The 24345-nt window shown below is 36.6% G+C and overlaps 2 protein-coding genes across 7 annotated transcripts in view; one reads left to right on the top strand and one right to left on the bottom strand.

Annotated features, from left to right (window-relative positions):
• Positions 1-21449, top strand: part of CDK7 (cyclin dependent kinase 7) — a 30120-nt gene extending 8671 nt beyond the window's left edge. For 2 of the 3 annotated variants that reach the window (XM_024756212.1, XM_024756213.1), the window contains 7 exons: positions 1372-1482; positions 2728-2846; positions 4463-4562; positions 12145-12231; positions 16224-16373; positions 18425-18572; positions 18980-21449. In XM_024756212.1, coding sequence (XP_024611980.1) covers positions 1372-1482; positions 2728-2846; positions 4463-4562; positions 12145-12231; positions 16224-16373; positions 18425-18572; positions 18980-19008 — 744 coding nt within the window. In that variant the 3' untranslated portion in view covers positions 19009-21449. The remainder of the gene's footprint in view (positions 1-1371; positions 1483-2727; positions 2847-4462; positions 4563-12144; positions 12232-16223; positions 16374-18424; positions 18573-18979) is intronic. The other variant, XM_024756211.1, reaches the window with a different exon arrangement.
• An 805-nt stretch (positions 21450-22254) lies between these two features.
• CCDC125 (coiled-coil domain containing 125) overlaps positions 22255-24345 on the bottom strand; it is a 31255-nt gene continuing 29164 nt past the window's right edge. For all 4 annotated transcript variants that reach the window (XM_024756172.1, XM_024756169.1, XM_024756171.1 and 1 more), the window contains one exon: positions 22255-23803. In XM_024756172.1, the coding sequence (XP_024611940.1) occupies positions 23495-23803 (309 nt within the window). In that variant the 3' untranslated portion in view covers positions 22255-23494. The remainder of the gene's footprint in view (positions 23804-24345) is intronic.

Raw genomic sequence — 24345 nt, 5'->3', positions numbered from 1 at the left:
CGTATGACTACACAGATGTTTAGCTTTATTTGTCACTACCCAAACTGGAAACAACCCAAATAGCTTTCATTAAGTGAATGTGTAATCATAAAGTGGAATACTATTTGAGAATAAAAAGAAACAAACTACTAACATATGCAACAGTATAGGTGAATCTCAAATACATTATACTAAACAAAAGAAGCCAGGCTCAAAAAGCTATTGATATTGGGCTTCCCTGGTGGCGCAGTGGTTGAGAGTCTGCCTGCCGATGCAGGGGACACAGGTTCGTGCCCCAGTCCGGGAGGATCCCGCATGCCGCGGAGCGGCTGGGCCCGTGAGCCATGGCCGCTGAGCCTGTGTGTCCCGAGCCTGTGCTCCGCAACGGGAGAGGCCACAACAGTGAGAGGCCCGCGTACCGCGAAAAAAAAAAAAGCTATTGATATTATATGCTTCCATGTATGATTTTTTGGAAAAGGCAAAATTAAAGGAACAAAAATCAGATCAGTGGTTGCCTGGGTAGGGAATCGAGGGGAGGATTGAGTAGAGAGTGGCCTGGGGAGAGTTTAGGGGGTTATGAAACTATGTCTTGATTATGGTAGTGGTTACACAACTGGATGTGTTTGTTGAAATTCATAGAACTGTGAGATTAAAAGCGTATATTTTACCTATTTTTAAAAAAAGAAAATGTGAATTTTTATCTCATATAATGAAAAGTCTAGGAATAAACTGACTTGAGGCATAGTTCACAAATAATGCTAATGTAACACAGTCTTTCACTTTAACTCAGTGTTTTCTCTCTGTTGCCTTGTTCATGGGTAGAATTTCTCAATATAGTGGCTTAGGCACTTGCAGGCTTCTGTCCTTAGAGTTTAATAATCCCTGAGGAAAGAAAGTGCTTTGTTCCCTTTGATTCTAGCATCAATATTTGCCTTGGCTTGGCTCACATATCCATCCCTGAGCTAGTCTGGAAAGCAGGCTGCAGTGTGGTGACTGACCATGCCTGGGTCGTTGTGTCTACCTCTGAAGTCTACAGGTAGTGCACAGTCCTGTTTTAACCACGTGGACTAAGCTGGAAACAGATGGAGTGTTGAATGCTGTTGTCAGAAGGGGCTATGTATCTGGGGGCAAGTGAAAACAACAGATGTTTGCTACATGGATGCCTAAAAACAAAGCAGTAGGACATAAAGCACTGCTTTCTTTCCAAACCAAAGATACTTTCCCTAACCATATAATTGGAGGTTCTGACAGTACTTCCTAAGGAGAGTTAGGCAAGCTCTCTTGAGATTCTCCTCTATGAATAAATCCACTTTATGTCTGTAAATGATTTTATATAGTAGAGTCCATTTGGAATAATAAAGCTTACCCGTATATTGTATGCCTGCTTTACAGGTTATAATAAGAGATAACAGTCTTGTGCTGACACCATCACACATCAAAGCCTACATGTTGATGACTCTTCAAGGATTAGAATATTTACATCAACACTGGATTCTACATAGGGTAAGGTTTTTAACCAAATATTATTGCTTCTTCATGTTGTAGTCAGACTTTATGTAGCCAATTTATTACACAAAAGGTCTGAGTATGTAAATTGTTACAAAATAGAGCTGGGCCATTTTACCCAACCTTCTTCCTCTGTGTGCTCCCTTCAGTTCCACTGCGTGGTGCTGTGAGGACTCTCAATTACTATATGAAACTTAGAAATGGAAGAGACCTAGTCCTTCATGTTTTTCATAGTTGAAGAGCTAAGTTGCTGACCAAAGTTACGTATTTTTTTTCAAGGTCAGCAGCTGAAAACTGACGATAGTATTAGAACCTAGACATTTTGGCTTGAAGTCCAGTGTTCTTTGTGCTGTACTGTTGTAATGGGAAAAAAAATAAACAAAACCAAAAACAGTGGGAGTCTGGATTAAATTATGCAATGCAAAAATACCTTTGGAAAAATATTTCTAGTAGCTCTAAAATTCTAGGAAATAATGAAATAAAATTTCTGAAATGGCTGAGTCATTGTTAGGAGCGTTCAGCTACTAGAACAAGGCTGATAATTTAGATAGGTAGATGTTCTTAGGCACCCTATTTAGATGAAATAGCTAAAAATAAGTAAGTTATAGTTAGTAATTCTCATACTTACACTTGGAATCCCTTTTAGGTTATTGCTAATATATTTTTAGCATAGATTGTGAAGACTGTATTCCTCATCCTTATAAGTGCCTAATATTTTTATTTACTGAAGTTCATATATAGTGGGGGTTTTTTTGTTTGTTTGGTTTTGTTTTGTTTTTGGCCTCGTGGCTTGTGGGATCTTAGTTCCCCGACCAGGGATTGAACTCGGGCCCTCAGCAGTGAGAGTGCAGAGTCCCTAACCTCTGAACCGCTAGGGAATTCCCCATATATATTGTTACTAAATTAAATAGCAGCAGCTATTTATTGAGTGCTTACTATAAGCTAGTCACTACACTAGGGCTTTTACAGGAAATATTAAATTTAATCCTCACAGCAAACCTGTGAAGTAGGTAAATTGAAGTTCGTGAAATTAAGTACCTTGACCCAATGTCTCACTAAGTAATATGGCCAATCTTATTTTGCTTTGTAGGATTTTATGTCAATAAAAATAATATTGGTGGTTGTTTAGATTTGGGGTGTTACCCCATTTCTGCTAAGTTTAAATTTAAGCCAACTAAATGTATCATTGTGATATTCTTCTCCACCCTGCTTACTTGTTTGTTTAAAACCTCTATTATATAGGACCTAAAACCAAACAACTTGTTGCTAGATGAAAATGGAGTTCTAAAACTGGCAGATTTTGGCCTGGCCAAATCATTTGGGAGCCCCAATAGAGCTTATACACATCAGGTTGTAACCAGGTAAGGATTCCTTAACTAACTGAAACCTTATATTGTGTAGAATATACACAAATGATTGTGATTACACAATGAGCATCATTTGTCTTCTCTGAAATTTTGGCAGAGTTCAGGGATTGCTATTGGTATTTTATTAAAAATATAGCCCTTTTTTACATCGTGTATAACTTACCACAGTGAAAAAAATATACAGCCCTTCTTTCAAACGGAGTTGAATTTAACTCAGTCCTCAGAGATTTACCAAGTTATTTTGGGGACTAATTTATACTTCTTATACAGTTTAGTTAGGTAGGTTGGAACTGTAGTGCCTATTCTTGTACATAAGCATGTGATTTGGGGGGCCTGTGTTTATTTTATTGGTCAGTCTTGGTTCCACATTTTATATCATTCAGTGTGAATGAAAATTCTCTAAACAAAGCAGTGCATTTATATTTGGGTTTTGCATATTATTAGTTGCTTCCATTTTCTGTTCATACTTTTTATGTATAAAAACTAAAAATCACATTAAATAGATAGGGATGGTAGATTTTATCTTGTCAGGATGACATTTGTTAATTTCTCTGACTCTTGTAAGGATCTGAGAAGTCATCAGATTCTCTATCCTTTTAAATTACTTTGTCACCTTCCTCCAGATCTCACTGAGTGTCAGTCACCTGAGCCCTGAGTAAAAAGTAAAGGATATAAGTAGTTGTTCATGTAATTTCTGGAAAGATTAAGCCCATCATTCAGGAATACTGGGGACTCAGGAAAACAGGGACCCACATACATGAGTATTGTGTGCCACTGGTTTTCATCTACTCGTTTCTCATACTTTCTCTTCTTGCAAATCAAATGCTACTAATAGGTCAAATTAACGTGAGGACTGAGAATTAACAATTTAGATAACCTCAACAAGAGCAATTTTGGTGGAGTGGTGGGATGAAAGCCTGACTGAAACGGGTTTAAGAGGATGACAGAAGAGGAAATGGAGACAGTAAGAACAGACAACCAGAGAATGAGGGGTAACTGTTAGGGGAAGTGGGGTCCAAAGAAGTTTTTGTTTCTTTATATTTTAGTTTATTTTTTAAGGCTAGAAAAAATAATGGTATGTTTGACATTGATGTTAAAAATCTAGTAAGAACAAAAAGTTGATGTAGGAGAAAGAGGAGAGAATTGGAGGAGCAATATCCTTGAAAATAGGCAGGAGAGTGGGGTGTCAGTGCCCAAATTGAGGGATTGACTTTAAAAACAATCATGGATAGTTCGTCTGTAGTTATGGATGGGAAGGCGGATTGTGAGAATACAAATGACTGAAGGTGAGTCTGTAGAAATTTTTTTTCATTACTTGCATTATTTCAGTGAAGTAGGAAATAAGGTCATCAGCTGAGAGGAAGGATGGTGTTGAGGGTTCCTGGAGAAAGAAAGTGTTACTCATCTCAAAGTGGGAGAGTGAATGGACTAAGGGTGTATGTAATTTCCTGGCAGTAATATGGAACTTGTTGGTTTTATAGCCAATTTTTCTTGAGTTAATATATCCATAAAAGTGCATTTCATCAGTAGATGATGTTTTGCTGAGGAATTTTCTCTAAGAAATACTTTAATTCCATCCTAAAATGACAGTATTTCTTTTTGTTCTTCAGGTGGTATCGGGCCCCTGAGCTACTATTTGGAGCTAGAATGTATGGTGTAGGTGTGGACATGTGGGCTGTTGGCTGTATATTAGCAGAGTTGCTCCTAAGGGTAAGTCTGGAATTGATGTACACACTTCAGTATTGTTATAGGAATTTGTTTTTATAATTTGTGTAATAATTATCTTCCCAGAAGTAATTCCCAGAGAGGAGTACCATCCTTGAAACAAAAAGCCAACAAACAGGTTAATAAAAAAAAAAACACCTCTGCCAAGTACAACCTTTTTATTAATGCTAATGCGAGATGAGATCTCCCACTTAGGACAATAAAGGTTTTATTATAGATCATTCTGTGTTCTGAAATGTAACTATAATAAATCTCATTGGGCTGTAATATGGTACTGTCTCTACAGTAACTAAAAGTGTTAGGATAAACTTACGTACTTCTGGTACTTTTTTGTTTGGACTGTTTAAAAGTACACTTTAAGAGATACATAATACCAACCACTGCAGATGCAGCTCTGCATAACTTTAAATATTGTGTGAGAGGAGCGTTTTAGTTCTGTTCAAGCAGAGCAGACATGGTGGTCCTATAGCATTTCTCAAACTGAGACCATCTTACAATGAGACATCCTCTCCCTTCCCTCACTGTAGAGAAAGATGCCAACTTGGTAAGTTTTCTTCAGCTATGAAGTTTAGTTTAGCCCTTCTCAATGATGAAGGCAGAGGAGTATTGGGAAATCACACTGAGGCTGAGTGTTTTTCCTTCTTACATTCCAGATTCCAGCCTCTACTCCCCCTCTCCTCAAGCCATGTGTATTTAATGAAATGTGAACCCAAAACACAAAAATACAGCTATTTATTTCCTTGAATACAGAACATAGCTTCTGTACGCCAGAGAGTAGATACCTTCTTAGTTTAGTGTGAGTTCTATGCATCATTTTGAGATGCTCACCCTTCTGAATGCTTGTAGAAGAAACCCTCACATTTAGGCTTGAAGATGACATAAGTAATCCCTGTAGTAATGGGTCCTCTGAATCACCTGGTGTGACAACTATGCTACTCACAAAAACAGAGTTTACTGGAAGGGTACATTTGAGAATCTGTTAACTCTCAAAAGCCCAGTTCATTCATGACCAAGACAGAAACGGAATTCCATAGCCCCTAGTGTTATGACTGATCATTCCATTTAGAAAGTAAGGAGAGAGAGATAGCAGTTGAGAATAAATGGGTTAGAAATTGTGGACCTGGTTGAAGTCATAGTTGGAGTCTTGCTAACCGTTGGCGTCGTTGCTGGAATTATTATTAAGGTTATGAAGGAGTTGACAGGCAGCCCTATTTGGTGAAGAACTGTACCAAAAATTTTGCCATATATTTTTCCAGCACAATTAAAAATGTTTCCTATTTTAAACTGTCTCTGTACTCATTTGAAAATATCCTTGGAAATGCTGTCCACACAGTTCTTAATCTGTGGTGAGATTCTGCAGTCCAAATAGATAATAGTTGAAAGCCAGGGTTATTCAGAAGATTTGCTAATATAAGCGTTTAACTTCTTTAAAGTGTTTTTTTTCTATATAAATTTTATAGAAGGTTTAATAACTAGAAAACAGGAGCAATAATAAGTAATCCTATATCCAACCAAAGTTGTCTATATAGTTTAAAACATTTTAGAAGCAAATTGGTCTGCATTCTGACCTCTGAAAAGGAATTGAGAAATATTTATACTAGTGGAGTATTATGTCACTAAATAACACAAATCTACTTTTTAATTTATGATCTGTTTATGTTCTTTTTTCTTAATCATGTTATGAGACATAGTGATTAATAGAAAATCTAAACTTGGATATTACCTACTGAGCAAATGCCACTATCTGGTCTAGATAGTTTCAAAGATAACCATTTTAGTTTGTAAATAAGTAGTAGTTTGGGGGAGACATTTTATGCTTTATAGGAAGGTCACTGGGCATCCTACTGGCCTGCATTAGAGCATTCCCTAGAGATGATGTGGTGATACAAAAATTTGATCAACCAGCAGCTGCCTGCCATACTCTTACTTCATCCAGATGGTGAGGATCCAGAGCTAATGGCTTGGCCTGTGGTTGATCTTCAGCCCTCTGACATTCCAATACTTCAGTTTGGCTGTATCAGCTCAGAACAGAGCTTCCATCAGTTTTTGCATAGGCTTCTGGATGCACATGGATGTTAGAGGCTATAGGATATCAGATGTTCAAGAATGTTATTGTTCATGCCTATTGCATAAAAAAACTTGCTGATTTTCTGATATTTGGTTTGTGATCCCTGCCTCTCTGTAAAGACCTGAGAAAGAAAAAATAAATTTCTACAATGTCATTGTTCTTAAAAAGATGAATCTCAACACAATTTTAAAAGAGAAGTCATGAGTAGAGTCATACTGAAAAGAACCAGAGGGAAGTCCCTCTTGGGTTCCTGTACTGTTGAACTCAGTACTTCTCTTCCTCTTAGGATTAATTGGACTCTTTTTCCTAAAACTGAAAAGTTTTCATTCATATGCTTAGTCACAATTATATTGGTTAAATTCTGGTGTCCTCTAAGAAGCTGTTATAGAACAGGATAAAAGAACAATAAAGGGCTTCCTTGGTGGCACAGTGGTTGAGAATCTGCCTGCCAATGCAGGGGACATGGGTTCGAGCCCTGGTCTGGGAAGATCCTACGTGCTGCAGAGCAGATAAGCCAGTGCACCACAACTACCGAGCCTGCGCTCTAGAGCCTGCGAACCACAACTACTGAGCCCGCGTGCCTAGAGCCCATGCTCCACAAGAGAAGCTGCCGCAATGAGCGGCCCGCGCACCGCAAAGAAGAGTGGCCCCTGCTCACTGCAACTAGAGAAAGCCTGTGTGCAGCAACGAAGACCCAATGCAGTCAAAAATAAATAAACAAACAAACAAACAAACAAATATAAAAATACTGACTAGGACTTGGGAGGCCAAATCATTAAAAAAAAAGATTTATTTATTATTTATTTATTTTATTTATTTTTGGCTGTGTTGGGTCTTAGTTGTGGCATGCAGGCTCTTCGTTGAGGCGTGTGGGATCTCTCATTGTGGCATGCAGGCTTCTCTCTAGTTGTGGCATGAGGGTTTTCTCTTCTCTAGTCGTAGTGCACAGGCTTCAGGGTGTGTGGGCTCTGTCGTTGTGGCACGTGGGTTCCAGAGTGCATGGACTCTGTAGTTTGCTGCATGCGGGCTCTCTACTTGAGGCATGCAAGCTCAGTAGTTGCGGCACGTGGGCTTAGTTACCCTGCAGCATGTGGGATCTTAGTTCCCTGACCAGGCATCGAACCAGCGTCCGCTGCATTGTAAGGCAGATTCTTTACCACTGGACCACCAGGGAAGTCCCAGACAGTGGATTTTTTTAGTCAATGTTGCATTGATGCTTAATACAATGAAGACATTTTAAAATAAAGTGATAATTATATCTTGAGGATTTTTAAGATGGCAAGGCAAAAATCTCCCCCCCTCAGAAATTATCTCTAAAAAGAAACAAACATAAATGTTTGAAATTAGGAGGTGCCTATAACCCTATGCCAGAGGATATGAAGCCAGAAATGAAGAAGGCTAAAAGTCTTCAGAAACGGATACCAACTGAACGCAAATTTTGTTTGGCACACAGAATCCTGGAGTTGCTTAGCAATGAGAGTGATCATTGATGGCAATAATGAGGTGCAGGACTAAAAACAGAAGGGTTGGTTGAAAAACCTGTATATTGAGCACTTAATAACAAGGTCCCCGACACGACCAGGTTACTTTCCTTCCCCCAGCTATACTTCCCCCTGACTTATTCCTCCACCAGGGAAAGGTTTATTCTCCAAAGAAACTGAAGCAGGAATCTCTAGACATGGGCATCCTTAGACACAGTGAAGGATGGGGGTGAGATGCCAGGGTGAAAACACACAGATTACATGAAAGTCTGCACACTAAACAGTAAAACCTCCAACTTATTTCCCTGTTCAGCTCCCAGAACCCTGGCAGCCAGTGTAAAACTCATTTTAACTCGGGTAAAAGATTAGAGGATCCTTCACTGGAAGAACTGAACGGTCCCAGAGAATAGACCCGTAGGTAACTGGCATTAAGCTACCTGTCCAATCTTTCTAGATAAAGGCCATGAATTAACAAGCTCTTTTCATAGATAGAATGCTTTGAATCAGCTTTTTTAGTACCTTACCTTTAAATATGAATGGTTAGCCAGTGATCACCAGATAGTTATCAAGGATTTTCAGGTATTTAATGACTGCTTCCAACATGTAAGGATAACCAGATAATTGGCAAGGATCATCAGGTATTTGATGAAAGCCTCCAACATGAATGACAGACTGAAACAAACTAAAAAAGAAACTTGGAAAAAATAGAAACTATCAGGTAGCAGAAGAAAATTCATCCTCGCCTCCCCACCTGCACCAAATCTTCAGAGAACTGAGAGAATATACTGCACACATAAAACAAGAACATGGTGCTCTTTTACTAAAGGAACAATCAAAGAATAAAGTATACTTGAAATTTTTCAAAAAGGATAACTAAAAGCAAACAAAAATAGTAGAAAAGTAAGCTAAAGAACTCTTTCATTAAATAGAACCAAAAGATAAAAGAGATGGACTATAGTAGGGAAAAATAAGAAAATTAGAAGATTGATCCAGGAGTGATCTTAGAATATAGCAAAGGAGAAGAAAGAAAATCGAGGGTAGGAAATTCATAAGAAAATAGCCCAGCATTGATGGATGTGAATAGGTTGGAAGTGCCATAAAGATTCTGCACAATGAATGAAAGAAGATCCATGCCCAGACACATGGTGAAATTTCAGAATACCAGGGGATTCTTAAGAAAAAGCCTTTATTTCCACAGAGAGAAAAAACATGAAAAGCTTACACGGAAACCAAAATAGAGGATTAGGGAAAAGATGGCATCAGACTTCTCAAAAGCAACATTGAAGACAACAGAACACATTGTGAGGGATCCAAAGTCCACGCATTAGGCAGCTCATTCTAATTTAAATTTCTTACATCAGACAAAAACAGCCATCCTTAAAATCTGGTTAAATTGCAAGCTTGCTCACAAAACTAAGGCTATGATGATGAGTGTCCCTGTCTTCAGATCTCATAATACAATTTACGTTGGTGGTTTGCAAAGTAGCAGAGGTATAAGAAGGTATAAGAAGGTATAAGAAGAAGGTATAAGAAGAAAATGTGAGCATGTCTAAAAAGATTTATGGGGACTTCCCTGGTGGTCCAGTGGTTAAGAATCTGCTTTCCAGTGCAGGGGACGTGGGTTCAATCCCTGGTCAGAGGAACTAAGATCCCACATGCTGCGGGGCAACTAAGCCTGCATGCCGCAACTACAGAGCCCATGTGCCACAACTAAGACCCGACAGCCAAAAATAAATAAATATTTAAAAAAAAAAGATTTATGAAATGTTATTTAATATCCCTTCTAGTTTCTATTTTATTCACATTTAATATACATGATAGCACGCTATTATAAATACATATTTTAAATAGGGTTTATGTTAAGTCTGGGTCCAATCAGAATATAGAAACCACACATGAATTTGAAAAGGGAAGTTTAATATAAAGAATTATTAACTATGACAAGAGGTTGTAGTAATGAGGGATTGACTAACAAAAAGTAAAGAGAACTCTAAAGAATATAGGAATAGCAGATATAAAGAGCAGTCAGTCACCCTTATACCTAGGGGTAACCCTAGGACTAAGGACAGAGCACCCAATGAGAGGACACCCAGGGCTGGGATCTAGACCTCTTGAAGAGGGCACAGTGTGGCTCACTGGTTGGCCGAGAAGCTGCTGTAGAGCTGTGCTGAACTTGCTGGAAATCTGTCCTCTTGGATGCTGAGGAAAGCTGTTCAGGGTATTTCAGGTGCTGAGGAAAGCATTTCTCTAGAGGCACTGCTACAAAACCATCTGCAGGGCATTCTAGAGGGAAGCTGCTGGCCTCCGTGCACTGTTGGAACTGAACACTGGAGAAACTGGTCACACTGCAGGAACCTGGTACCGATTCTAGAAGCTGAGAGTGGTGCAGGAGCCTGCCAGGCAAGCCGACTGGAACCAGGAAGCAAAACTTTTCTTCCTGTGATGAAGAAAGCATTCTCTTCTCCAGCATTCTCTACTGACAAAGCTTCACTTGGCAAAGGAAAAATATTTAAAGGGCCCAGATCCATTTTTATGGAGAGTCAAAAAGGATGAATTTGGAGTATACTGATAACTGGCAGAGGTGTTTTTGTTATGTTTTGTTGCTGGTAGAGGTCCACAGTAATAAAAATGTTGGAGACTTGGTACTTAATTTCATGTCCTCCCAGTGATTCTATAAACTTTTTCATTGCCTTTAACAGTGCCAAAAACCTCTTAACTCACAGAGTAGAGAAAACTCCTTTTTTTTTCTTTCCTGTATACTTACATGTCTGAGAAATGAATTGGAAAATAATGTCTTTGTGTAGCAAAGATTTTGATCATTTCTTATCAGCTTACTGACGTTTAACTTATAATTATTATTTTTTTTACATCTTTATTAGAGTATAATTGCTTTACAATGCTGTGTTAGTTTCTGCTTTATAACAAAGTGAATCAGTTATACATATACATATGTTCCCATATCTCTTCCCTCTTGCGTCTCCCTCCCTCCCACCCTCCCTATCCCACCCCTCCAGGCACTGAAAGCACCAAGCTGATCACCCTGTGCCATGCGGCTGCTTCCCACTAGCTATCTACCTTACATTTGGTAGTGTATATATGTCCATGCCTCTCTCTCGCTTTGTCACAGCTTCCCCTTCCCCCTCCCCATATCCTCAAGTCCATTCTCTAGTAGGTCTGTGTCTTTATTCCTGTCTTACCCCTAGGTTCTTCATGACATTTTTTTTCTTAAATTCCATATATATGTGTTAGCATACGGTATTTGTCTTTCTCTTTCTGACTTCACTCTGTATGACAGACTCTGGGTCTATCCACCTCATTACAAACAGCTCAATTTCGTTTCTTTTTATGGCTGAGTAATATTCCGCTGTATATATGTAACTTATAATTATTTATCCTCTTAAAGTTGGCCAGTATACCTCTTCAAAGAAAGAATTTGCCAAGAGATTGTTTAAATAATATTGGAATAGAGATGTGTTCTCTTGCCTCCCAGCCTTTGTACCTGCCCTTTTGCTAGGATAGTTTTCTTCTTCCATCTTAGACTTTTCTTTCGGCAACTCTCATCTTCATCTGTCAACTTTCATGGCCACTTCCTGTAGGAAGCGTTCCCTCACCTGTCCAGAGTGGGTTAGGTGCTGTTCCCGTATAGGCTTGGATCCTATCCTGTGCTCTCACTGAACACATCATCTTGTAAATACTGCTTTACTGGTATCATCGTTGTTCACCATGTCCACCCCAGGGGAGAGCAGGGGCTGTCTTGTTCCCTTGTTTAAATGCCTAGGGCTTAGCACAGTGCCTCTTACATGGTAAGTGTTTATTAAAGATGAGAGGCGTGAATAAAATGGACAGTGTGATACTCTTTACTTGGATAGCAATGGCAGGATCTAATGCCATATCCAGTATGCCTCAGACTAAATTTTTGTTATAGTTTAGTGTTTCTTATTAAATTAAATTTATAGTATTATTTATGTAACAGCTATCAAAAACTATCTTGAAGTGGCTGCCTCTCACTTTCTTTCAGGTTCCTTTTTTGCCAGGAGATTCAGACCTTGATCAACTAACAAGAATATTTGAAACTTTGGGCACACCAACTGAAGAACAGTGGCCTGTAAGCCTTCATACATGTTCTTTGAAATTTAGTTAGAATTCTGTATAGTGTATAACGTGAATATTACTTAAAGAAATGTACTAGTTGTCTTAATTTATTAATAATATATACTCATTTCAAAAGTTATACAAAGTAAAAGTTAAAATTATGATATACCATCCAGCCTTCTATATACTTATAGCCCTCTCCCATCCCAGTAATTCCCATTCCAGGGTTAATCACTCTTATTTTGTTGTAAAGTCTTGCTATGAGGATGCATACACAAACACATATGCACATATAGAGTTGCTTTTTCTTTTGTTCTTTAGCAAAATAGGGATCACACCATACAAATTTTTTTTGCAACTAACTTGCTCTTTACTTAATATTATTGACCTTTTTCTTTTTAAGCCATATAATATTTAATTTTATGGATGTTCCATGTTAGTTTATCAATATCTTGATGGATTTGGGTGTATTTATTGAATTTTCACTAACACAATCAAGATTTTTTAGTATTATAATTTTTTTGTTGTTGTTGGCCACGCTTCATGGCTTGCAGGATCTCAGTTCCCCAACCAGGGATTGAACCTGGGCCACAGCAGTGAAAGCCCAGAATCCTAACCACTAGGCCACCAGGGAACTCCCTGTTATTTATTTTTAAACCATTACATGTCTATAAAAAAGAAATACTAAATCTGTGATAAAATTTAAAACAAGATAAATTGCTAAATTTTATATATTACAGTTCAGTGAAATTCTCACTTGTTCATTCTTTTTTCTTTCTTTCTTATTTATGTATGTATGTATGTATGTATGGCTGCATTGGGTCTTCATTGCTGTGCGCGGGCTTTCTCTAGTTGTGGCGAGTGGGGGCTACTCTTCGTCGTGGTGCGCGGGCTTCTCACTGCGGTGGCTTCTCTTGTGGAGCACGGCATGCTCTAGGCATGCGGGCTCAGTAGTTGTGGCTCGCAGGCTTAGTTGCTCCGCGGTATGTGAGATCTTCCTGGACCAGGGATTGAACCCATGTCCCCTGCATTGGCAGGCGGATTCTTAACCACTGCGCCACCAGGGAAGTCCCATTTGTTCATTGTAAAATTATAATTGAAGGGACTTCCCTGGTGGCGCAGTGGTGAGAGTCCACCTGCCGATGCAGGGGACACGGGTTCGTGCCCCAGTCCGGGAAGATCCCACATGCCGCGGAGCGGCTGGGCCCGTGAGCCATGGCCGCTGAGCCTGCGCGTCCGGAGCCTGTGCTCCGCAACGAGAGAGGCCACAACAGTGAGAGGCCCGCGTACCGCAAAAAAAATATATATATATATAATTGAAGACCTTTTTATTTTCCTTTCTATTATAGCCTCATCTTCTGGGGAAAAAATAAATACTAGAAAAGAGAAATTTTGATCAGTCTCTTTATCTTCTGGTTAAAACTATAATGAAATTATCTGAAACTGAAATTGAGTTTCTTTTGTGCTGTTACTTCCTCAACTTTCTAATTGAAAGTTGGCTGTCTGTTCTAATTGTGAAATACGCTCTTATAGCTTTCATTTATTGAACACTTACTGTATGCCATTAATGGTAGGGTTTCATAAATTATATTTAATTCTCCCAACAATCCTATTAAGGTAGGTACTGTTATTCCCATTTTACAGATGAGACAACTGAGGTTTAGTGAGGTTAAGTAACTTGCCTGAAGCTACCCAGTGTCAGAGCTAGGGCTGCAGTCTGGGTCTTAGTGACTCCAGAGCCATGTTCATAATATTTATTCTGTACTATTTGACATGATTTTCTAAATAGTAGTTGCTTATTGATGTTTTCCGTGGATTTTTTTTTTTTTTTTTTTTTTTTTTTTTTTTGCGGTACGCGGGCCTCTCACTGCCGTGGCCTCTCCCGTTGCAGAGCACAGGCTCCGGACGCGCAGGCTCAGCGGCCATGGCTCACGGGCCTAGCTGGACCGGGGCACGAACCCGTGTCCCCTGCATTGACAGGGGGACTCTCAACCACTGCGCCACCAGGGAAGCCCTCCGTGGATTTTTTTAAATTCTTATTTTGATTTACATGCAGAAGGAAATACAGAGATATCCCTTGCACCCTTTACCCAGCTTCCCACAGTGGTAACATCTTGCAGAGTTAGGATAAAAATCACAACCAGCATGCTGACATTGATACAGTTAATATATAGGACATCACCACAAAGAGCCCTTTTACAGTAATACCCACTTTCATTCCACTCCTACTCCTTCTTTAACCTCTGGCAATCACTAATATGTTCTCCATTTTTATAACTTTGTCATTTCAAAAATGTTATAAATGGAGTCATATAATATGTAAGCTTTAGGGATTGATTTTTTTTTCACATTCAACATAATTCTCTGGTGATTTATCCAGATTGTTGGTTGTATCAATAATTCGTTCCTTTTTATTGATGAGTGGTATGAATGTACCACAGTTTGTCTTAACTGTTCACTCGTTGAAGCACATCTGCATTGTTTCCAATTTGGGGCTATTACAAATAAAACTATTATAAACATGCATGTACAAGGGAATTCCCTGGCGGTCCAGTGGTTAGAACTCTGCACTCTAACTGCCAAGGGCCCAGGTTCCATCCCTGGTCGGGGAGCTAACATCCCACAAGCTGCACGGCCAAAAAAATTCACATACAGGCTTTTGTGTAAGCATAAGCATTTATTTCTATGGGACAGATGACCAGAAGTGCAGTTGTTGAGTCATGGGTTGCATATTTAGCTTAAGAAACTGCAAACTGCTTTCCAAAGGGGCTGTACCATTTTTTATTCTCACCAGCAATATATGAGTAATCCATTTCCTCTGCATCCTCTCTAGCATTTGGTTTTGTCACTTTTTTACTTTAAGCATTCTGAGGGATTTTCTCTTCCCTAATGACTAATGAATAGTGTTGAATATCTTTTCATGTATTTATTTGTCATTTGTATAGCTTTAATGAAATGTCTCTTCTTGTCTTTTCCTTGTTTTTTAATTGGATTGTTTGTACTTTGGCTGAGTATTGAGCACTTTATATATTTGAGATACTCGTCCTTTGATTGTATATGTGGTTTGCAAATTTTCTCTTACACTGTAGTTTGTCTTTTCATCCTCTTCACAGTCTTTCCAGAGTAAAAGTTTTTAATTTTGATCAAGTCTGTTTTTATCATTTTTCTTTTTATGAATAATGCTTTTGATGTCAAGTCAAAGAACTCTTGTCCTAACAAAAAGATATTCCTGATGATTTTCTTTTTCTTGTAAGTTTCATAGTTTTACATTTAACATTTAACTCTGTGATCCTTTTTGAGTTTTTATATGAGGTATGAGATTAAAAATATCTTTGGAGGGGACAGTGTTGTTTATGATACCTTTCCCTCTGTCAATACCACAGTCTTAATTAAGTAGCTATATATTAAGTCTTGATATCAGGTAGACTGATTCCTCCCGCTTCTATTCTTTTTCAAAGTTGTTTTTAGCTATTTTAGTTCTTTTTCCTTTCCATATAAATTTTAGAATAACCTGTCTATATCTATAATAATTTTGCCAGAATTTTGGCAAGAATTGCATTAAACCCGTATACCAATTTGAGGAGAATAGACATCCTTATGGTGTTGAATCTTCCAATACACGAACATGATGGGTCTCACCATTTATTTAGAGCTTTGATTTATTTCATCAGTATTGTATAGCTTTCAGTATATGAGTCCTACACATGTTTTGTTAGATTTTCACCAGAGCATTCCATCATTCTTTTTGAGTGATTCTAAATGGCATTGTTTTTCATTTCAGTGTCCACATGTTCTTTGCTAGTATGGAGAACTACTGTTGATTTTTTAATGTTTACCTTCCCGTAACCTTGTCTGCTCACTAGTTGTAGGAGTTTTTTAATACATTTCTTGAGGTTTTCTACATAGATCATCATATCATCCGTATGACAGTTCTATTTATTCATTTGAGATCTACATGCCTTTCAATTCTTTACTTACGTTTGAATTATAAAAATATTTTTACAGGACATGTGTAGTCTTCCAGATTTCGTGACATTTAAGAGTTTCCCTGGAATCCCGTTACAGCATATCTTCATTGCAGCAGGAGATGACTTGCTAGATCTTATACAAGGCTTATTCTTATTTAATCCGTGTACTCGAATTACAGCCACACAGGTATTTTAGCATATCTTTAGAATTTCTTAAGATTTTCTGACATTCTTTAAATACCGAAAAGATGTGTTTCTGTTTTGTTTTAAGGGGTAACAAATTTTATTTTTTCCCTAAGCTACAAGCACTATTCAGACTGGTATTAAAGTATATGATGCACACAAGTACAGGAGAGTTTATTCTTGCTTAAACACATATAAATACATTTCTATTTCATAATTAATTTGCTTTCAAATAGTTCACTAGAGAGGAAAAAAAGGTTTTTGTATTTGTTAAGGCATTGGTATATTTCAATTAAACTCTTACGTATTAACTAAAATTTTGTGCTAAAATCAGTGCCAAAAGTGTTTTGATTTTTCCGCATAAAATGCAGTTCAAATATGCATTCTGGTCATTGTCACAGTCAGAAAGTGATAGTAGGGAGAAAATGGTATAGTCTGATACAACTGTATACTTACAAGAGATTGAAAGGTATTCTAAACAGAAAAACACGGAAACTGAGTTATTTAAAAGAAATAAGAATGAAACTCAAGAAAAATGTGGAAGACCAAGAATACCTGCTCTTATAAAAGAAGAGAGAAATGTTATCCAATACAAAAATATAAGACCTATAGATTTGAAAAGGTTTTTTTTCTTTGTTTTAAAAACAAGCACACAAAACTGGGGCAGGGACAGGCAGTGCAAAAACGCAACACGGTACAATGATTTGCCTTCATAAAGGAAGAGACCAATTGAAATGTCACAAATCTTCATATCTCACAAAACATATTAATGTACAATATATGAGGGATACAAAGTGGATTTTTTTTCACTTAAGTTTATTACAGACTACCAAATCATTGTTTAATGCATTTACTTGTACAAGCCTTTTCTTTGTAGCAGTACATGCCACATTAATATATATATACTAGATATTTTACCATTGGAATTACTCTTCTAATTTCAAACAAGTAACTCATTTTTACCTTTTCACTCATGCATATTATCTCCCTCATAAGAAACTTGAGACCAGGTCAGATTATCTAGAAAGTTGTTTTCATTAATAGTAAAACTCAAAATATATAGAAAAATACTAGTTGTGATGACTTACTTGGGTTGTATTTTGATAGAATGAATTTTTTTAATGGGTTTTGGCTTGTAGATATCTAAAAGTTGGAATGTGATACTCTTCTTAGATCTCTATGTAGCTCAAAATTAGTTTAATTTACTTATGGAACTGCTATGGTTTGGAAGTTATATTTTATAAATGCAACTCTTCTGAAGTAAGAAATCTCTAAATTATTACTGCATATAATATTACGTTGGCAAGTAGGGGGAGGTATGCTTGACAAATTTATATGACTTCCTTTTGTTCATAAAAGAATTATCCAAAAGGAAATACCTTAAGTTTTTGTGGCTATTGAACAGTACTATGATGCGGATAAAGCATGAACTTGACAACTTTGTCATCTAGAATAAAACTGTTTTTATTGGAATTTTGGAACTAAGTAAAAATATCATATTATAGAACATTGGACTGGTAGTAAATAGAAGTAACCTTGGGCAAGTCCTTCCAAGTAAAATTTCTATTAATCTGTAGTGGATTGTTGGGTTTTAATCCATTGTTTCCAACCTATCACATCTTTTTAAAAGCTTTATTTTTAAGAATTTATGTGATTTGGAATTTGAATACGTATAGATGTGACAAATAAACTTGGAAGTTCTTTTTAAACAAGTCTCTCTCTGTGTTTTGAACTACAGAGCCTATAATGTGCAGGGAGATGAATTTTACAATATCTTACTATGGATATTTTGTACTTAGTATAGGCTATTGTAGAAAAATTTGAAGGTAGTGTCTTTTTCTTATAGTAATGGAATTATCAATCAGTCTTAGGCTGCTAGATGTTTATTTGTAGTAATCTGCATGTCGAAATACTTGAAATTAAGTTTGCTTGGGGAGGGGGGTATTCACATAGTATTTTTAATGCTCCTTAAAATTTTGGCGGTTAGCTTTTCTTAAACACAGTTCATATATTCACTTAAAACCTTACTTGCTCTGGTATCTTTTCTTCTTAAAGGCATTGAAAACTAAGTATTTCAGTAATCGGCCAGGGCCAACACCTGGATGTCAGCTGCCAAGACCAAACTGTCCAGTGGATGCTTTAAAGGAGCAGTCCAATCCAGCCATGGCAACAAAACGGAAGAGAACAGAGGCCTTGGAACAAGGTAAAACTCTCATTTTCACAAGAAATGAATTCAGAAAACTCCAGATAGCTAATATATAGCTAGTGACTGAAGGGCAGCTAAGAAATGTAGACTGTGACCTGTTTACTTGTATAAATTTAAATTGGATAAAGTTGAGTGTGGTGTTTTAGCTATGTTTACTTCCATTGAGAATACTTACATCATGCTTTTTAAAAGGACATGGGCACTTTTGAGTATACCTCAGAGTTACAAGTGCTGTCCGTGCGCATCCTGCTCTTTTCATAAATTCCTTCTGGTACACTGTATGCTTAATGTTTAACTAGTGCTATTGGAAAATCAAAGCGAGTAAAAATAGAGGTAGTTGGAATGCAATGGCTGGTTAAAATTGCTATAAGATTAAATGTAAACAACCTCATTTTTCCCCCCAGGAGGATTACCCAAGAAGCTAATTTTTTAGTTACAGAGAACACTGGACAATATTGTACTACTGAAGGATATAGTGAAAAAGGCAAAATAGTAAACATTAATTAAATGCTTTAAAAGAAATCTGTAAATATTCTATTCATGTAAAATATGTAAAACTGGGTTATTTTATTAAATGTATTTTAAAACAAACTTAATTCTGATTTTTCTGATTAGAGTGCAACAGTAAGATAAGTTTAATTCTCTGAAATGTAGAGTTGAAAATGCATTAAGGAATTCTTAATAAAAATAACTATCAGTTATTTTAATGATCTGGCCCATATAGCATTACAGATTTGTAGTAAAGGGGGTATTATTTTAAAATAGAAAGATAGTAGTAATATACCAAATACCTGCTACCCTGACTTAACATATGTTCATATACTAAATAGGAAAAAAAAATAACATTACAGATAAAATTGAGCTCCCTTTAACCCTTTAATACATCATTCCATTTTATTTTTTCCTTTTTACCCTCCCCAAAAGAGAATGACTCTCAGGAAATGAGTGTGTCCTTCCATGATTTTATACTGCTATTTTATAAGAATGCATGTAGTAGTATACAGTACTGTTTTGGGTCTCACAATTTGAGTGGTAGACAGTACATCTCATACGGCATTTTTATTCTTACTCAAAACTTTAAAACTTAGTTCCCAGTCCTGTAGGTCAGTTACCTCTCGTGGCTCAACTGTGTTTTTTTTGCATAGGCCAATATCAAGGTGTCAGTTGGACTCTGGGCTCTTCTCTGAAGCTCTAGGGAAGAATCTGCTTCCGAGTTCATACAGTTCATGTCATTTTAATGCTCATGCCTCCTTATCCTTGCTAGTTGTCAGCCAGGGGCCTCTCTTAGCTTCTTAAGGCAGTCCACTTGCCTTGTTGCATGTCACTCTCCATCTGCAAACCGGCAACAGTGTCAAATCTGTCTGGCTTCCTATCGCTGCCAAGAGAGAAAATTCTGCCTTTTTTTTTTTTTTTAAAGGACTCACCTGATAAATGATGTCAGCTCACCAAGGGCTTAATTACACATCTTAAAAATCCCTTCATAGCAGTTATTGGATTAGTGCTTGAATAATCAGGACAGGAATCATGAGAGGGCCATCTTGAGAATTCTGTCACATGGACATTTAGGTTATTTAAAAAGGATTGTTTATATGCACATGCAAGTGTTTCTCTAATGTACATACTTAGAATTGTAATCGTGAGGTCATAGTGTGTATTTTCAATTCGTGTTGATATTGCCATATTTCTCCAAAGTAGTTGTATCAGTTTACACCCCCAGTAACTGTTCAGTAGTTCTTAAAAATGAAGAAGCCCCTTACCTTACACTGTATACAGAAACTAACTCAAAATGTATCAAAGACCTGAACACCAGGCCTAAAGCTATAAAAATTCTTAGAAAATATCATAGAGGGAAAGCTTCATGACATCAGATTTGGCAGGGACTTCCTGGATATGACCCCAAAACACAGGCAACAAAAGTAAAAAATAGACCATTTGGACTATATCAAAATTAAAAGCTTGTGTGCATCAAAGGAACGTAATCAATCAAGAATGAAGGCAACCTACGGAATGAGAGAAAATATTTGCAAATCATGTATCTGATAAGGGGTTCATATCCAGAATCTGTGAAGAATATATGTTGTTGTTATAGTTCAACAACAAAATCCAAATAAAAAATGGGCAAAGGACTTGAAATAGACATTTCACCAAAGATGATATAGTAATGGCCAAAAAAACCCATGAAAAGATGCCCAACATCACTAATCATTAGGGAAATGCAAATCAAAACCACAGTGAGATTATCACCTTATACCTATTAGGATGACTACTACCAAAAAAACCCAGAAAACAAGTGTCAGTGAGCATGTGGAGAAATTGGGACCCTTGTAAACTATTGGTGGGAATGTATAAAAACAGTGCCAGCAGCTGTGGGAAACTGTGGTGTTTCCTCAAAAAATTTAAAATGGAATTACCATACGGTCCAGCACCTTCACTTCTGAGTATATACGCAAAAAAATTGAATGCGGTATCCCAAACGAATGCATTCGTTAACCTTTATGTAAGAATCTATTTCACTTCATCATCTCTAGCATTCATACTCTTTGGGGTCTTTGCTAATTTGATACCTCATTCTAATTTACTTTTCTTTGATTTCTACTGTGTTGCTAATCCCTCCTCTGTGAACTGTTGGTTCAGTTTTTTTAATACAATTTTTAAAGGTATTTTTCATTCAGCTATTACAACATATCAGCTGTATTCCCCGTGTTGTAGGATACATCTTTGAGCCTGTCTCACACCCTATAGTTTGTACTCCCATTCCCCACCCCTATATGAACCCTCCCCCTGCAACCACTAGTTTGTTCTCTGTATTTGTGAGTCTGCTGCTTTGTTGTTAAATTCACTAGTTTGTTGTATTTTTTCAGGTTCTACATGTAAGTGATATCATGCAGTATTTGTCTCTGTGATTTATTTCACTTAGCATAATGCCCTCCAAGTCCATCCATGTTGCTGCGAATGGCAAAATTTCGTTCTTTTTTATGACTGAGTAGTATTCCACTCTATGTATAGATACAACATCATCTTTATCCATCATCTGTTTATGGACACTTAGGTTGCTTCCACACCTTGGCAATTGTGAATAACGCTGCTGTGAACATTGAGGTGCATGTATCTTTATGAATCAATGATTTTGGGTTTTTTTGGATATATACCCAGGAGTGGAATTGTTGGATAATGTGGTAGTTCTATTTTTCGTTTTCTGAGAAACCTTCATACTGTTTTCCACATTGGCTGCACCAGTTTACATTCCCACCAACAGTGTATAAGGTTTCCCTTTTCTCCACATCCTCGCTAACATTTATTTGTGTTTTTGATGACAACCATTCTGACAGGTGTGAGGTGATGTCTCATTGTGGTTTTGATTGGCATTTCCCTGATGATTAGCAATGTTGAGCATCTTTATGTGTGCCTGTTGGCCATCTGCATTTCCTCTCTGGAAAAATATCTTTTCAAGACTTATGCCCATTTTTTAATTGGGTTGTTTGTTTTGATGTTGAGTTGTATGAGCTGTTTATGTATGTTGGACATTAATCCTTTATCATATCATTTGCAAATATTTTCTCCTGTTCAGTAGGTTGTCTTTTCATTTTGTTGGTTTCCTTTGCTGTGCAAAAGCTTTTAAGTTTAATTAGGTCCCATTTGTTTATTTTTGCTTTTGTTTCCTTTACTTGAGGAGACTGATTCAGATTCTTTGTCCATTTATCAATTGGAATATAAATTTTATCAATTTATTTGAGTTTGTTTTATATACACACATACTTCTTTCTAGTTTTTGTAATGTGATTTGTTTTTTTACACTTCCCACTTTGGTATTATTAAATAATCCCAGATCCTTCCTTTCCCTACCTTTTATGTTAAATTATTATATATACTAGGTCTGTGTATGGTCTTTATCTGATTCTCATTGACCTGCTGTTACACTGTTTTAAATAATGTAGCTTTGTATTACCATCAGGACAATACATTTTTTTAATTTAATTTTTGTTTTATATTGGAATATAGTTGATAGGATAATACATTTTAATATCTGGCAACAGTAGATGCTCATTATTCCTGTTTTCAAAATGTATTTGCCAATTTTTCAGCTTTTATTATTATTAATGCCAACCAGTGCTGTTCCTGTAACACAACTATAAATGGTTTATATTGTTACCTTATTACCCTACTGTTAACTATCTAATTAAGTAGTAATATCTTTTCTTTTCACTAGAGATAAGTTTTATAACTGCTGACAAGGTAATGCACTTCCTTTGATATCATTGTGATGCTATTAATATAGTAATATTCCCAAAAGATATTAAAGAGTATTACTATGTAATATTTCTAGAAAGAGAAAATAATTTTAAATGGCCTAAAATTCAGCATCAAAACCAAGAAGTTAATTCAGAGTGGCCTAAATGCCAGAATTCTGCATAGATCTGGCTACAGAATGTCACCACTCTGACAAAAAGGAAGCTATGAAATAGGTAACTAGCAATGACTTTGAATATACTGCTGCCAAAGTCCCACCATAATAACTTTTTTATTGAAGTGAAGGAAATTATTTTTAAACTTTATATGGCAAATGAAAAATCCAGAAAAACACAAAACCAGATAAATGTATTCCAAAAATTAACAGTCACTCTTGTTGCTTGAGCCAAAGATCCCTATAAGTCAATCTAAATAGTTAATTTTCTTCTCAAAATCACTATTTGTTTTTAAGATGTTGGCAAATACTGAAAATTTCAAAAATATAGTAATATAATTTATAAATATGTCAACACAGAATACTAATAAATGTCTTGTAGAGAACACTTATTTAAGCTGCTTCCCCAAATTTAGAATACCCAGAAAACACAACTTCTGAAGATGTAGCAACATTTACATGGTCCGTTTTCAAAGTCTCGATATAAACAGCTCTCAGTTCTAATTTCAACTGGTCTTCAGTACATGATATTTGATGGCAAAGAATAGGATCTTTTACGAGTTCTTGTGTAGTATTGATCTGTTTGAAAGTGCTGAATTGAACAAATGCAGCCCACAGAATTAAAAATTTGAACACTTGAATGTACAGGATCATGTAAAACAGGGAATTCTGAAGTTTTCTGCCAGGGGTTTTTTAATGGAGAATTGTCTTTCATAGGATCTTTTTCTTTATTCTCTTTTGAGGTGGTGCCTCTGTCTTCCAAAGCCCGAGCAAGCATGTAACTAACTTTTCTTTGATGAGCCAAAGCTTCTTCTTTATCATTTAACTGCATGCACAGAAATTAAAAACATACCAATTAGTATATCACAGAGTACAGAACTATAGTCAGAAGTATTTCATGAAAATGTTCAACCTCCAATCTAAGCCAGTCAGTATGAATAAATCAATTAGGTATCCACTGATTCCTAAGCATTATGCTACATGGTATTGAGGATTTTTTTTAAAAGGAAAAATAGAAAACAGCGTTCTTTCTATCAAAAAAATTTTTAAGTCATCTGAAGAGAAAGGAGAAAGAAGTATATATTTACATGGTATGTGTGTATATGTGTATATATGTATATATAATACCAACATGTACTTACCTCTGAAAGAATGTTGAAGTTATTTATATAAAAATTGTTTTTATATTTTTATATGCAAATAAACTTTAATACTCTTCTGTAGATAAGTATGTTCATATAACATGAGTTTCTTTGTATAGTCATCTATGAAATTGAGGATAACAGGACCGATTTCAGGGTTGTGGTAATGATTAAAGGATATAATGCATGAGGAAGTTCGTTGAACACTTTAAAAATTCCTGAATAT

The sequence above is a fragment of the Neophocaena asiaeorientalis genome, unplaced genomic scaffold, assembly GCF_003031525.2.
Source record: "Neophocaena asiaeorientalis asiaeorientalis breed wild unplaced genomic scaffold, Neophocaena_asiaeorientalis_V1.1 scaffold376, whole genome shotgun sequence".
Classification (NCBI taxonomy): Eukaryota; Metazoa; Chordata; class Mammalia; order Artiodactyla; family Phocoenidae; genus Neophocaena; species Neophocaena asiaeorientalis.
Note: the sequence above shows the minus strand (reverse complement) of the source record. Positions and strands in the feature narration are given on the sequence as shown.